This window comes from Musca vetustissima, unplaced genomic scaffold (assembly GCF_032173495.1).
Source record: "Musca vetustissima isolate MV318-11 ecotype Yass unplaced genomic scaffold, APGP_CSIRO_Mvet_v1 utg123765, whole genome shotgun sequence".
Classification (NCBI taxonomy): domain Eukaryota; kingdom Metazoa; phylum Arthropoda; class Insecta; order Diptera; family Muscidae; genus Musca; species Musca vetustissima.
In genome coordinates this window covers 1-15,438 of record NW_026874041.1, presented here as the reverse complement: position 1 = coordinate 15,438, position 15,438 = coordinate 1, and the positions used below count along the sequence as shown (strand labels likewise).

The following is a 15,438-nucleotide window of genomic DNA, read 5'->3' as shown; positions in this document are numbered from 1 at the left end:
CTGAGAGTCTTTATAGGCGAACAGAAGAGGGTGTTTTTAGACGAACAAACGACAGTTTTTCTAGCTAAAGCAGCTACAAATCAGCTAGCCTTTAAAACTAATTTAAGGGGACATTTGATAGACGGGCGGAAGTTAATTTTTTTCTAGATGGGCGCATTCAAAGGCGGAAAGTAGTTTTTATCGACAAGGCAGCTGGCATCTTTATAGATTCTTTATAGGTTATATAGGAGACCTTCAGATCCATTGCCATTCCAAGAAAAGATATGGAGAGATCCGTAGTGGAGAAAGGCGATAGTGAAGACAAGAAGCTAAAAAGGAAGTACAGAGGAAGCTATTACGTTGCACTTTCGCAACCACTTAAGGGTTGACAGGCTAAAGGGTCAGGTAGTTTATATAGACGGTCTATGGTAGGAAAACTTAATAGAAAAACGCAGTGATTTTTTTTGGAAATTCATGTAGCTTTCATAGAATATCGAACATCACAGGCTTGTTGAAACTGATCGGGAAATGGTAACTATTTAGTTGAAGATCTTGTGTCAATAAGAAGCAGCCTGAAAGTTCCTAGAATCTTTATGTACGAAGTGAAGGCTCAAGCAGATTGTATTTTTAATCTAACTTAAGCTCACGGAAGTCTTTCACAAACGAGCTGAAGGAACACTGAGACTTTCGTAAATGTTCTGTAGCTCATGGAGTTTTTCCTAATTCATAGAATATCGATCATCACAGGCTTCCGGAAACTGATCGAAAAGTTGCAAGCAAGCTGAAATGTGAAGTTTCATGTAATCCCAGAGAATGACTATTATTTAGCTGAAATTATTGTGTCAATAAAAATCAGGCTGAAGGTTGCGGGAATATTTATGTACGAACTGAAGGGCCAAGCAGGCTGTATTGTTAATATGGAGAAGGGTTATTACAGGAATTAAAGTCCCAATAAATTTTTAAAAGAGTTGAAGGAGAAATAGAAGTCTGTATAAGCTTTTTTACAGAACGACATTATGTATAAATGTTTTTCTTCAAAGGCAGATGAATTTTTTAAACAGAAGACCTACCTAAGTAAAGCAGTAGGGATTCACTTCACGAAAACCTGACAGTGAGCACCTTAGCCAGTATGAATGTTTTCTATTAATAAAATTCCTGCATCGTGATTTGTGTTGATAAAACTTATTCTTGAGATATTATTTTAAGACTTTTTGGGACCTTCTCCAAGTAGTCTAGGGTAGAAACACCGATTGATATCATAACTGGTTAGATGATATGCAAAAAATGTGAAGTTCAGTGGCTAGGACTAAACCCTGAAGAAGGGAAAATGCAAAAGAGGACTTCTGTCTTATATTCTACCGAAAATAAATCAAAGCAGTACTTCACGCCACGTATTCAATTTTTATTTCTTTGATCAGAGTTATCGTGACTACACAACATATTTTAATTGTTTTTTTTTTTATATAGACAACAAAATATTGATTTTAAGATAGTACATTCCTTAGAGTGATCTCTTTTGTTTCTATAACGATCAGAGAGAGGTTACTCTTTTGATATAAGAAATGGTTCTTACATGGAAAACCTAGATAGCTCCAATGAGGTATAATATTGATGGATCTCCTTGGAGAAGTCTTATGTTCTCAAGGAGTCTTTCTACGACCTTCTTTAATTCATATATGGGTGTAAATTGACAAATATTTCCGTCAAAGTACCTTAGAGAATATTTTTCAAACGCTATAACAGGCCTTTACAATAATCTCTCAAAGGTTTTTCAGACCATAAAATTGTCTTTCCTGTTAGTTTTATTTTTTTTTTTTTAATTTTTTTACAAGGAATAAAAATTATACAACAATGATTTGAATTAAAATTTAATAAGACATTTTTTTATTTATTCAAGCCAATTAATAGCTAACTACAGAAAAGAAGTCAATGCAGTACTCCGTGACGTATGACTAACGACACAACTCATACGCCACATAACCGTTTTTAATTTCTTTGATAACTCTGTTCGCGACTAGACAGGATATTAGAAATTAATTGGAGGTTTTTTTGAAGACAACAAAAAATATTGATTTTAAAAAAATACATTCCATAGTGTGATCTGCAGATATATAATTATACTTTTCAAGATTCCAAATTATTTCCTTTCAAATCTTTCATTACATGCCTTCACTGTAAATTTTTGAGCAAATTTAAAGTTTTTTTTTCTTATATCTATAAAGCTTTATTATATTAAATTTTTCAATACTATTCAAGTCTTAAAGCCTTTTATTTACATATTTATTACAATTTATATTACAGTAAAACTAATACCAACAATAATATTTATTTTAATTCAATATTTATATTATACAAATAATATTCTGTAAAAAGGTAACTAATATACTAATATACAGTTCGGATTTTATGAAATATTTTCATTACCACTTTCTTGTATATTAAGGTAAGTTCCCAAGCAAAGAAAATAATTCATAAAATCCTGTCCCAAAGGACATGGGGACAATCAGTCTGTAAGAGATTTTTCATTTTCAGTAATCATTTTCTTTAAACATTTTTTTAGTTTATATACATTTTTCATAAATTTCTTTTTGATTTCATTTTTTTTTTTAAATCATTTTTTGTTTATATTTTTTTCTATTAATTTTTTTTTCTCTCCACTTCCAAACATCACAACTTATTTTACCTCTTTTATATTTCCATTAGAGCAGAACCAAAACAATCAAAAAAATATCAAATTCCATCATTAAATAGTTGCGGCCCATCATCAAAACAACAACAACAACTACTTATACCATACCATAATAGAAGCCATAGAATCCCAAATCCTTGGCTTTCTGTTTTTTGGTTGAAGGATAATGAAAGCTTTGCAGTTTTCTTTCTCTTCCAACCAAAATAATAAAAAAACAGGATTGTAGAGTATCGTAAACGACGGGACCATTAATTCCCCTCATATAATTGTTGTATTTAGTAGTAGTTTTTCATTTTTTTCCCCATTTTTGTTTCAATAGATTTTCCATCTTAAGGAGACTTAAGTTGTAGAGTTGTTTTTCTGTTGTTGTACTATTTTTCTATTGTTTTCTTCTTTAATTCTTTCTTTGGTTTATTTAGTTTATTATTACTTGTTTGTTTTCTATTTTGTTGTAGAATATCATATTGTTGTAGCCTGCCCGCTCGCTCTCTTCTTTTCTTTGGTGTACCGTTTTGATAATTTTAAAATCATTTCTCTGAGAATTTCATAGAAAATAAAAGTTATCCTCCCTCTGAAGAAAACAAAACAAAAAACTGAACATCTGAGACCATGCATTTCTCGGAATGACTGTTGTATAGTGCCTTGCACAAATATTATTTGTGGATTCCAAATTCCCTTCTTATCCCTCATTTTTTGTCTCACTTGCATCATCTTCGTCATTTGACCTTTTTTTTTGTTAGCCAAAGGTTAAAACTTATTTCTTTACGTCATGTGAAGTGTGAAATTTCCTCTTCATTTCCCTTTATTAACATTTCAAAGAAGAAGAAAAAAACATTGACTCAACTTTTTTTTATATTTTGTCTTGATGGTGTCATCGATTCTCCATTTTCTTATTTTTTTTATTATTTTCCTTCGTCATCATATTCTTCTTTCAAGCATTCTTCTCATTAAATTTCATTGTAAATAACATGAAATCTTCTTCTATTTATCAAATCAAAAGGAAATTATTTGATGTATATACATATATATATAGTACGTATGTACATTGTGTCTGTATTTGTATGTGTTTGAATATTGACAATACGTGGTTTATATATATGAAAACTTATGATTTAAAAGATTATTCAAATTCCAATAAGACTATAGAATTTAAATACAGACCATACACCACGAAAATCAACCATCAAGGTTTATACATGGTCAATAGAACGAAGAGGTTGTTGACGTCCAACAAAGTTGTAGGGAACTATTAAAGGATCTTCCGAATTTTTAAACATAGTTTTTCAATGGACCTTCCTTTATTTGTAAATTAAAATATATATTTCTACCAAGGACTTTTCGAAAACATAAGGAATATTTTATTCAAAGACCTCAAATGTGATCAAACAAATATGCTATCAATGGGACTTCCGCGCCTTAGAAAATAATTTATAACCATATTTTTGCAGGGTCTTTCAGAACGTCTAAAAGTCTTTTGTCTGTGGATCTTCCATAGCCATAAATACAATTTTTCCAAAGAAATTCCGCACTTAACGCATTAAACTTTTTTATTACCATTCAGAGCTCTAATCGTGGACTTTAGAAAACAATTTTTATAAAGGACAATAGAGGCGTCAAGCGTTGACTGGACTACAAATTTCTAAAAAACCCTTTGACTCTTTACCTTTGACTCTAAAAATAATACAATTGTCAAAGGACCTTCCAAGATATATATATATATATATATATATATAAGGCCTTAAAGGCCTAACTTGAACATTAAAAACTATATTTATTTTATTTATTTTTTTATTTTATTTATTTTTTATTTATTTATTTATTTTTTTTTTTTTTTTGAAAGGCCTTAAAGGATTTAAATAAACTTTAAGGGCCCAATTTATATTTTTCAAACGAACTTATCGGTCATTTTTAGCCTCTAACTGTGGACATGCATGAACTTCAAAATACAAATTACATGAATGATCCTTCGCCCTAAAAAGGCTTAAAAACAAAATAATTCAAAATATATTATTTTCAATAGATCTTCCAGAGTTATTTTTTTTCTTTTTTTTTTTTTTTTTGCAAAAGGTCTTCAACGTGAATTTTGAAAAATATTTTTCAAAGAACCAGAGAGTATATATTCAAAAAAATTTGTTTAAGAAATCTTGTAGACCTTTAACCAAGACATTTTAAAACATACTTTTGATAGGACATCTAAAATGTTTTCTCAAAGGATCTTAAAGAGCCCAAATTATATTTTTATAGGGACATTTTAGTCTCTAAGTGTGTACATTTTAAAATTGTACTTCCAGAGCCATTAAACATATTTTTCAAACGGATCCTTTAGGCAATTGTCGGTTATTCTTTTAAGAAACCCCGAAAAAATATCGTTTACAATACCCTTGCCTTAAAATAATATTCCTTAGTCAAAATATTCTCCGCCCTGATGTGGCGATTTTTTACTATGATTGTGTCATAATAATTGCTTGAATTATTTTCCACATCAAAACAAATCTGAAACATTTTCCTTCACAACACTTTTTAATTCACTTCAGTATATTTATAAAAACTCTAAAAAAAATATTTTTTGATAGGACAACGGTGCGTATTAGTGTTGACACTACTTATACGCATAAAAGTCCGGATTCCGTTATTTTAGTGTCCAGGAAAGGAAATGCCAAATTACAGACATTTATTTTGAAAATTAACAACCTGCAAAATATTTAAAATCGGTCGGGACCCTTATACGGGAGTTATGGAAAAACGTGAAATATGGAAAACCTATATGGGTTTTATTGTTTAAATGATGTATACACGCACTTGGCGTTAGTATCTCTTTGATAGAAAATCTTAGACCACGATTTTTTTCCCAATGTTCGGCAATTAAAATAAGTCATTGGGTGCCAAGTAAAGGCTGTTCAGCGGATGACTCATCAATTCCACATTTTAGCCTTTCAAAAAGGATCTGATTTGTAAAAGCTCGCCTGGCAATGGTGGACAAAATGTAATTTTCTCTTGGAGAAATTCGCAAAATCATCAAATGTCTCCGAAGTCTCCAGACAAATAAATTGCAGTGGCACACGGTCCTAAGTAGCTCTGGAAAAAATAATATTTTAAAAATCCAGGCCTTGTGGGCTCTGGAAAAAATATTATTTTAAAAATCCAGGCCTTATGGGCTCTGGAAAAAATATTATTTTAAAAATCCAGGCCTTATGGGCTATGATGAGGCTCAACTGGGCGAAGATGGTCAGATTGGACAGGGTAAGGCCGAAGAAAAAATGTAATTTTCTCTTGGAGAAATTCGCAAAATCAGCAAATGTCTCCGAAGTCTCCAGACAAATAAATTGCAGTGGCACACCGTCCTAAGTAGCTCTGAAAAAAATAATATTTTAAAAATCCAGGCCTTATGGGCTATGGAAAAAATATTATTTTAAAGATCCAGACATTATGGGCTCTGGAAAAAATAGTATTTTAAAAATCAACGCCTTATGAGCTCTGGAAAAAATAGTATTTTAAAAATCAACGCCTTATGAGCTCTAGAAAAAATATTGTTTTAAAAATCCACGCCTTATGGGCTATGTAAAAAATATTATTTTAAAAATCCAGGCCTTATGGGCTATGATGAGGCTCAACTGGGCGAAGATGGTCAGATTGGACAGGGTAAGGCCGAAGAAAAAATGTAATTTTCTCTTGGAGAAATTCGCAAAATCAGCAAATGTCTCCGAAGTCTCCAGACAAATAAATTGCAGTGGCACACCGTCCTAAGTAGCTCTGAAAAAAATAATATTTTAAAAATCCAGGCCTTATGGGCTATGGAAAAAATATTATTTTAAAGATCCAGACATTATGGGCTCTGGAAAAAATAGTATTTTAAAAATCAACGCCTTATGAGCTCTGGAAAAAATAGTATTTTAAAAATCAACGCCTTATGAGCTCTAGAAAAAATATTGTTTTAAAAATCCACGCCTTATGGGCTATGTAAAAAATATTATTTTAAAAATCCACGCCTTATGTCCCTTGAAAATGTAGTATTTTCAAAATTCACGCCTTATTGGCTCTTTAAAAAAGTAGTATTTTAAATATCCATGCCTTATGGGCTCTGGAAAAATATATTATTTAAAAAATCCACGCTTTATATGCAATTGGAAAAAATTGTATTTTTTGGAAAAAAAATGTTAAAAATAATTACACGAAAACGTGCGAGTTAATTCTATTTCTTTCGGCAAATTTATTTTTCATGTCACTGACACATGATCGTTCGCCAAGCAGTACTAAGTACTTTTATACTAAAAAATGTCAAACTTTCCAATTTTGCCTAAGCCCTCTAGTCTTCGATAAGGTTCCCAAAGGTATCTCAAAACGTAATTTATAATTAATTCAATATAATTTCTTCGTTAAAATTTGCCTACAGACCGACCATTAAATTCCAGAATTCTAAAAATCTGGCCTTATTTTCATCTAATAATCGCATCATTGTTTCATTTCCACTTTATAATTTATAGTAGGTGTCCATATTATAATAATTTTATTGGCTTATAAAATCATTGACCAAGTCTATTAATGCTATACATTTAATTGTCCACGACTTGACTTGCCAGTAGGGCAGATATTACAAACATTCCTCCCTCCACGATATTTAAACAAATCGCAAACCCAACATTAACTACTGCATCGCTACTGGTCCTTTGAACAAAATACGCACATGCTGTCGTTTAATAAAACCTGTCATTAGATAAAATTTTCATTACGCATAAAATATGATTTTCTTCCAAACAGAGACACCCCCTTCCACCCTATCCGCTCATAATAGTCTCGCATCATAACCATCATTATTATCAAACAACAACAACAACAACGTTCCATTGTCCATTTTATATTTTTGTTCGTGGCCAAGTGGTTGTTGGCTGGCTACTCTATGCTGAGCATTGTTTTTGGGTCCATGGATTTTCAAGGATTCAAATGTCGTTAAATAAAATTACAACAAACAAACAAGCAACCGACCAGCCAGTCAACCATCCCAGCCACCATTCCATGCCACATTTTTATTTAATGTTATAAAAATTATAATTCCACTTTATGATCTCGAATAAAGTTTTATGGGTGAATTCTATGAGACATGTTTAAATAAAATACATTCTTAAGCGTAATGTGAGTTTTTGGGGTGCGGGATTTTATTTAGAAGGAGTATAAAATATGAAGAATCTAATTATGTTAAAAAAATTAATGTGAAAATCGAAAACAATTTAAACTTGGATTTTCAAGGCTTCATCTGGATTTTCTGGCGATGAAAATATTGTTGGGATGTTTATTTTTTACCATGAAGAAATTTTTATATTTCTACTAAGAAAATCGGAGTATATATTTGTATAGATTTTTTCTTAATATTTCAAAATAAGTTTGCATGTTTTATTGAATATTTTTATAAAAAAAAATAATTTTTTTTATTATAAAAAAATTCTTGCTTTTGTTCTTGCATGATGTACTTTTGTGTAATGAATGTGTAAAATTTTTGAATATTTTTTTTATTCGTATTTAATTATTTTGCTTATAATCTAAAAAATTATGTATTACCCCTAAATAACTACAACAAATTGTACTAATATAACTATTTTTATTTTTCTCTTCCTTGTCTCTCTCTCTCTCTCACTCTCTCTGTCTGTCTTACAGTGCCACAGAGGGAGCTGATTCATTAGCAGCATCCGGTGATGAGGCTCAACTGGGCGAAGATGGTCAGATTGGACAGGGTAAGGCCGAAGAAGTGAAAAGTACGTGTCACAATTCCAAAATCAAACAAAAATTGGTAACATTTTTTTTATAAAAAAAATACTAACAACAAAATTTTATTTTATTAAAAAAAAAGAATGAAAGGTTTTAATCGAGAAATTAAATTAAAAAAAAAAGAAAAAAATTGTCTTAAATGACAAAAAAGTGACAGGTTACTTTACTAACAGAAACAAAAATACCAAACAAAGTTCCCCATAACTCTTAGAACTTTACTCTCTTTCTCTTTATACATAGTATATATCTCTTTTTCTATTAGCACTCATAGCATATTTCATAAAAAAAATATAAAATTTTTGTACCCTCCGCCAAACAACCTTTTTTTGAACCAAAAATTTCCATTAGTAGACAATAAAAATGTAGCACCTACTTTTATACTGTAAAGACTTTGAAGTAGGGTAGAAAAAAAACAAAGACGAAAACGTCTCTATTTTTTACCTATTACCCTGACTTCAAAGTCTTCACTTCCTATATATCACACTTTTTCTCTCTCCCCGCCCAACCACCTATACAAAAAAAAAAAACAAAGCCCAATAAAAATTCAGATCAGTGCAACCTTTTAACCAAGTAGAACCAAAATTTCAATTTGAATGCGTTCAATCCCGCATTTCGTTGTCAAAACATTCTCGAATTTGAACCTCATTATTTAGTTTAAGTAGTTATTTCAAAACTTAACTAACCCTATACCCAGATATCATTACCACCTTCCCTGTTTTGGAACTTATTAATCCAATATCAATTTGTCTATTTTCAAAACAAATTCTCTATCTTTTCAAAATCGAACAGTTACCACAAAGGTGACTCAACAGGCCAAACATTTTGGTTCATTTTTATCATCGGCTTTCACTGAGGCTGGTTCAAAACTAAAAGAAACTGTCAAGAAGAATGTAAGTATTTTCCAAAATTTTCACAACACCCCACCCTTACCTACCTTACTAATAAAACCTTTTATTCTTCTTCTTCTCCATCTTCGCCTGTAAAGCCCATTATGGAATCATTTAACAAAGAACAAGAAGCCTTTATTAAAGGCCAGGCTGGCGGTAATGGTCCAGCTGTTGCCCCCTGGGTTGGCCTAACCAATGAGGCAAAAATTAAAGAAGAAATTATGGGTCTATCCCAGGATAGACGTAACTTTGTACGTGCACCACCGGCTGGTATTGATTTTGAATTCAACTATGATACCGCCTATCCTACCGCCCAGGCCATTATGGAAGAGGATAAGAACCTGGAAACAATGCGTTTTGAATTGGTACCCAAAATGTAAGTTTTCCCGATTTTTTTCTCTAATTTCTACTGACTTTAATAAAAAAACTCATTTATCCATAATTTTAGCATCACCGAAGAGAATTTCTGGAGAAATTATTTCTATCGCGTCTCACTTATTATCCAGGCCGCTGAATTGGGTACCTTGGGTGAAGATGGTGTTGCACAAGCCTCAAGTGGTGAAGATGGTATGTACTAATTAGTTCTTATTCTAGCGACTAGTTTCGTCCCCTTTCTCTCTGTCTCTCTCTCTCTATCCGTCTCGATCTATCTCTTATCTGTCACTCTCGACAAAACTCTATAACTCAGTCTATCTATCAAATTTCTACAAATGAAAATCTACCCTTTAGTTTTCCTTATTTTATTCTGTTCATTTTTTTAGTTTTGAATTTTGTAATCTCTCTCTTGTCATCATGAATTTATCAATTTTTATTAATTTAAATTTCAGAAATTATTTAGAGTATTATTAATCATCTGTTTATACTTTTGTAAATATTTTTTTTAGTTATTTGTAATGAAAAGAAATTTCTCAATGTGTTGCAGATGCAAATGGATTTTCAACATGAGGAAGAAAAAATCTCAAAGTTTTCAATGGAAGTGTCAGATTATCACAGGCAATATAGTATAGTAACCCTCACGTAGCAAATATACACAGCTGTGTACGAAACGTAAAAGCAGATCAACTTCGAGGAGGAGCTGAATCAGCCCAAGAACTGCTTGCAATTTTAAATTTCTTATTGTTAGTGGATGAGAAATCGTGACCGTAATCAAAATAACTTTCGAATTAATATAGATTGAAAGTTAAAATTATTCGCATTTAAGTCCAATACATCGCCAAGTCAGTTTTTAAATACCGTAAACTTCGAGTAAGCATTCTAATTCGAAACTGCTGTCCCATTCTTTGATGGCCACAATCCCTTTAGCTATTCTAAGAATTTCACTTTTACATATTCCCAAATTTTCATAATATATAGTCTCTCATGAAGACAGTTAGCAGCATAATTTCTCCTTGAACATAAATGAAATATAAGCAAATGGGTCCCGAGGTCAGCATGTCGTTTTTAAAATCGTTTTAAATTTTCAATAGATCCGATATTTTTAGTGGACTAAGTTTTTATTTCAAATTTTTTGTTTCAAGTATTGGCTCATCTAGACAATTCCGTTGAAGCTTGCCAGATTTCCACAAAAGTGAATAATTTATTTCATATCAGACTTTTGGAGACGATGGAATCTGCTAAAGCCATAATCCTGGTTCTTTCGGTTTCACAGTGGAACGATCAGTTGGTGAATTATTAATAGTTCAAGTCACTACGACTGTATTTTCATACATAGGCGGCTAGAAGGTTCTGGTTTAGTATCCCTAGCTCCAGTTCCCTCAAAAGTAAATGTATTTCGAACCTAGTTTTGCGTTATCTCAGGTTTTTGTAGTCGAAATAACTTGTCTTCTTTTTCCGAAGGAGCTTGTGCAGTGGTCACCTTTTCATATCAATTGTCTTCCTTTGTATTACGGATCTCTTTAAATCTAGGGATTACCCTCTAAAGTTCTGTTTGAGTACAGATCCAAGCCTCCAGTTTTCATTTGGTGGATTATTAGTAGTGGTTCGGATGAAGTTTGTGCCTAGGTCGCCTTTTGCACGTGTTGAAGTCACCACGAATGTCTTTTTATCCATAGGCGCCTTAAAGGTTCAGGTTTAGTACAGATTCCTGTCTCCAGTTCCCACAAAAGTAAATGTATTCCGAATAAAGCTTCGCTTTGTGTCAGGGTTTTGGATAGAACTTGTCTTGTTTTTATACCCTTCACCAAACTGTGATACAGGGCTATATGTGCATATGTTTGTAACAGGCAAAAGGAAACGAGATAGACACATGGTTCCATAGAATCTTTCTGAGTCGATTTACGCATGTCCGTCCGTCCATGTATTTTTGTGAACAAAGTACAGGTCGCATTTATGATCCGATTTGGATGAAATTCGACATAGGTTACTTATTTGGCCCAAGGACGAACCCTATTGGAATTGGGAAAAATCGGTTCAGATTTAGATATAGCTCCCATATATTGTTTCGTCCGATTTTACGTAAATGGTGTACCATAGTCCCTATATATCATTCGATTTGCACTATATTTGGCACAGCGTAATTAATTAGGCCTAGAATGATGTGTGCTGAGTTTCATGAAAATCGGTTCAGATTTAGATATAGCTCCCATATGTAGTTTCGTCCGATTTTTTGTAAATAGTGCACCAAAGTCCCTATATATCTTTCGATTTGTACGAAATTTGGTACAGCGTTATGAATTAGGCCTAGAATGATGTGTGCTGAGTTTCATGAAAATCGGTTCAGGTTTAGATATAGCTCCCATATATAGTTTCGTCCGATTTAATGTAAATGGTCCGCCAAAGTCCCTATATATCTTTCGATTTGCACGAAATTTAGCATATCGCATTCAATTAAGTGTAGAATGATGTGAGCTAAGTTTCGTAAAAATCGGTTCAGATTTAGATATTGCTCCCATATATATTTTCGTCCGATTTAATGTAAATGGTGTACCAAAATCCCTATATATCTTTCGATTTGCAGGAAATTTGGCATATCGAAATGCATTAGGTCTAGAATGATGTGTTTTAAGTTTTGTGAAAATCGGTTCTGATTTAGATATAGCTCCCATATATATTTTCGTCCGATTTAAGGTAAATGGTGGAGCAAAGTCCCTTAATAACTTTCGGTTTTGCACGAACTTTGGTACAGCGTAATGTATTAGGTCTAGAATGATGTGTGTTAAATTTCCTGAAATCGTTGAAATCGGTTCAGATTTAGATATAGCTTCTATATATGACCAAATGAAAAAATTAGTATAGGTTGCAGAATGACATGTTTATGGATCGAATTTCATTTTGCTGGCCCTTTAAAAATGCAACGCCTGTTAGGATTCATCTGTTGAATATATCCAAAGTGGTGAACGGTATCATATAGTCGGCCACGTCCGACTTTACTACTTTCCTTACTGGTTTCAAAGGAGTTTGTGTATTGGTCACGCACTTTCCTTCCTTTGTACTGGTCGATGATACAACGGATCTCTTTTCATCCAAAGGTCACCGTCGAAGGTTCTAGTTGAGTAGAGATTGCTGGCTTCATTTTTCCAGCTCTATTAGCTCTATTTACAGTCATTAGGGCTGTCTCCAGGTTTGAATTTGGAAAATAATATTTCGTGATGGTCGTTGGGTGTAGTTCAGAAGGAGGAGATTGTCAAGGCTGCCATACCTACTTCACTCGTAGTACAATAATTATTTGTTTTTTGTTAAGGAGTATTTTCTCCTTATGTCAGTTGTTGTGAGCGGTTTTTGGAATGAACTTGTCTTGTTTATTTTTCCGAAGGAGTTTTTGCAGTGATCAATTTTTCTTGCTCTCGTCTTCCTTTGTAGCTCTCACCTTCCTTTAATTATATTGCGGAGAAGATTCGTTGGTCTCCGTTCAAATACAGTCGGTATCCTGGCTGCAAACTCCGAAATACTATTGGATACGAAATCGCCAAGGTGACCTCGATCTTATGTAGAGTTAGTTATTTAAATGACGCTATTTCTGCCTAAACAATCTTGGGTCATTTCCTTCGAAACTCTCCTCCAAAACGCTTTGACTGCCAACGAATTTTATTGGGCTTCCCACTAACCTGTATACGCATCCGATAAAATTCTGCTCTACTCCTTGTAGGCCATCCATCTCCAGTAACAGTAATGCTTCACTGAAGGAAATATTAGGTGGTATAATTCAAGCCAATATTTCCAGATTTTAATTTAGACCAGAATAAGAGTTATTTTGGATAAATTATCCCAATTGTCAAAGAATTGCCATGTAATGTCAACGGATATGTATTAACCAGTACTCTCAATAACATTGTTTTCTTTGTAATCTTTACTTAAGGATCCATGCGGGATTAAATCTGAAAGATTTTCCTGCATTTTATTCATGAAGGCCTTTAAACATTAAACGGTGAACATTATTTTTTAGAAATTGTAGAACATTTATTTTTGTTTTTGTAGCAGCCCTATTGTTTTTACACAATGGGCTAAGGCGACACACCTTGGACTCAGGTAGTTTCGGGTCGTAGACCCCTCTGTTGTGGAAACGAACATTTATTGTAGAACTTTTAGTTGCCAACAATTTAGATAAGGTGTGGTCTTCGGCGGGCTATAGACCACTGTTCTCCCAAAATAATTAATTAGCGACATTTCCCGGGCATTAGCCTCCTCCCAAATATTAATCCATATTAATATTTAGATTGGATCGAACAATATTGGTCCATAAACGCTATCAACATTGAGAAATTTATTCATTACTTGATTTTTGTTTGTTTAGTTGTTCTTGTAATTAGTTTATATTTTAACTTCATGATTTAATTATAAGCCTTTCAGCTTCCTTATTTAATTTAATTTCTTAAAACCCCAAAAAATGCTATTTTTAACTGCAGCTATTTAAAAAAAAATATATATTTTCGAAAAATCGATTCCAAGCAAAAGTTTCAAATTCAACCCCTGATAACGTTTTATAACTCTTCTCAATAACGAAAAACAAAATATTTTTAAATTTAAAAACTCTACACACACCTCTCTATCTCTCAGTTTTCAAATATCACTATCTCTCTTTCAATATATTTATCACACACAATTTCAAAAAAAAAAAAAAAAACTGAAAACATTTTTTCTTACTCTCACAGTATTTTTAAAACAAACAAAAGCTTATAGTTTTACTCGATTTTGTTCATTTGTACATTTTATTATTTTAGTTCAAACTCTCTGTCAATATGTCTCTCGCTCTATTTCGAAAACTCAGACAGTTTTGTTTTCTTAATTAATTTATAGCTTTATTATTTGGTTTTTGGTAAATTTTTTTGTTTTTGGTTCTTTCAAAAGTTACGCGAGCGCACTGTAAAATTCAATTCAAGCACACATGCTATAACGTTCGAAAATTAAAAAAAACTATCTCTTATATCCTGTTACTCCTCCTCTCTCTCTCGCTCTCTTGATCTCTGTTTAATTTATACTATAACTGTCTGTCTAAGTTTCGCAAAAAATCGAAAAAAAGAAAAATTAAAATTCAATCTTAGACTCTGAACTAACACTGATTTGTGAGCAAGAAAAAAAAAACACCAAAAGAGAAATGCCTCTTAACGTTCTCATATAAATCTGTAACGTTTTCTTTTTTGTTCTGCTCTCTTTCTAAAGTTATATTTCTTTAAATTGTTTTGTAATCATTTACTCCCACATTTGTTTTGTCTTTTCTTTAATTGTTTTCCTTCTAAGCTCAGTTTTGTAATTTTTGTTTTGAAAATTGAAAACTCTGCACAATTTTATTATATTTTGAAGTTTCATTATTATTTACATTGTTTTTAAAAATTTTTATTATTATGTTTTCTTTTTTATTTTCATGTATGATTTTGGTTACTCTACTCTTTTGTTTTATCGATTTAATTTGGATTTATTTTAATTAATGAATTTGAAACTGAAATTCAAAAAAATTACACGACTCCAACAAAACCGAACACAACACCACAACATACAAAACTCAATTGTCTACAAAAAAAAAAATAATAATAAATAAAAATTTATAAATTAAAAAAATAAATTGAAATCAAAATTAAAATGGAAACCCCGTGAAAAACAACCCAATCAATAAATTAGCCAAAGTTTCTAAATCTCAAGAAACCACCACTTCCGTTGAGAGCTCAAAATTAAATTCCCAACAAACAGCATCAT

The 15,438-nt window shown here is 32.0% G+C and overlaps 1 protein-coding gene across 1 annotated transcript in view; it reads left to right on the top strand.

The window, feature by feature from the left end:
* Positions 1-15,435, top strand: part of LOC133330304 (synapse-associated protein of 47 kDa-like) — a gene marked incomplete at its 3' end in the record, with an annotated part of 105,278 nt that extends 89,843 nt beyond the window's left edge. The window contains exons 4-8 of the mRNA XM_061538754.1: positions 8,315-8,412; positions 9,215-9,315; positions 9,411-9,688; positions 9,761-9,879; positions 15,364-15,435. Coding sequence (XP_061394738.1) covers positions 8,315-8,412; positions 9,215-9,315; positions 9,411-9,688; positions 9,761-9,879; positions 15,364-15,435 — 668 coding nt within the window. The remainder of the gene's footprint in view (positions 1-8,314; positions 8,413-9,214; positions 9,316-9,410; positions 9,689-9,760; positions 9,880-15,363) is intronic.
* Positions 15,436-15,438: the final 3 nt, after the last annotated feature.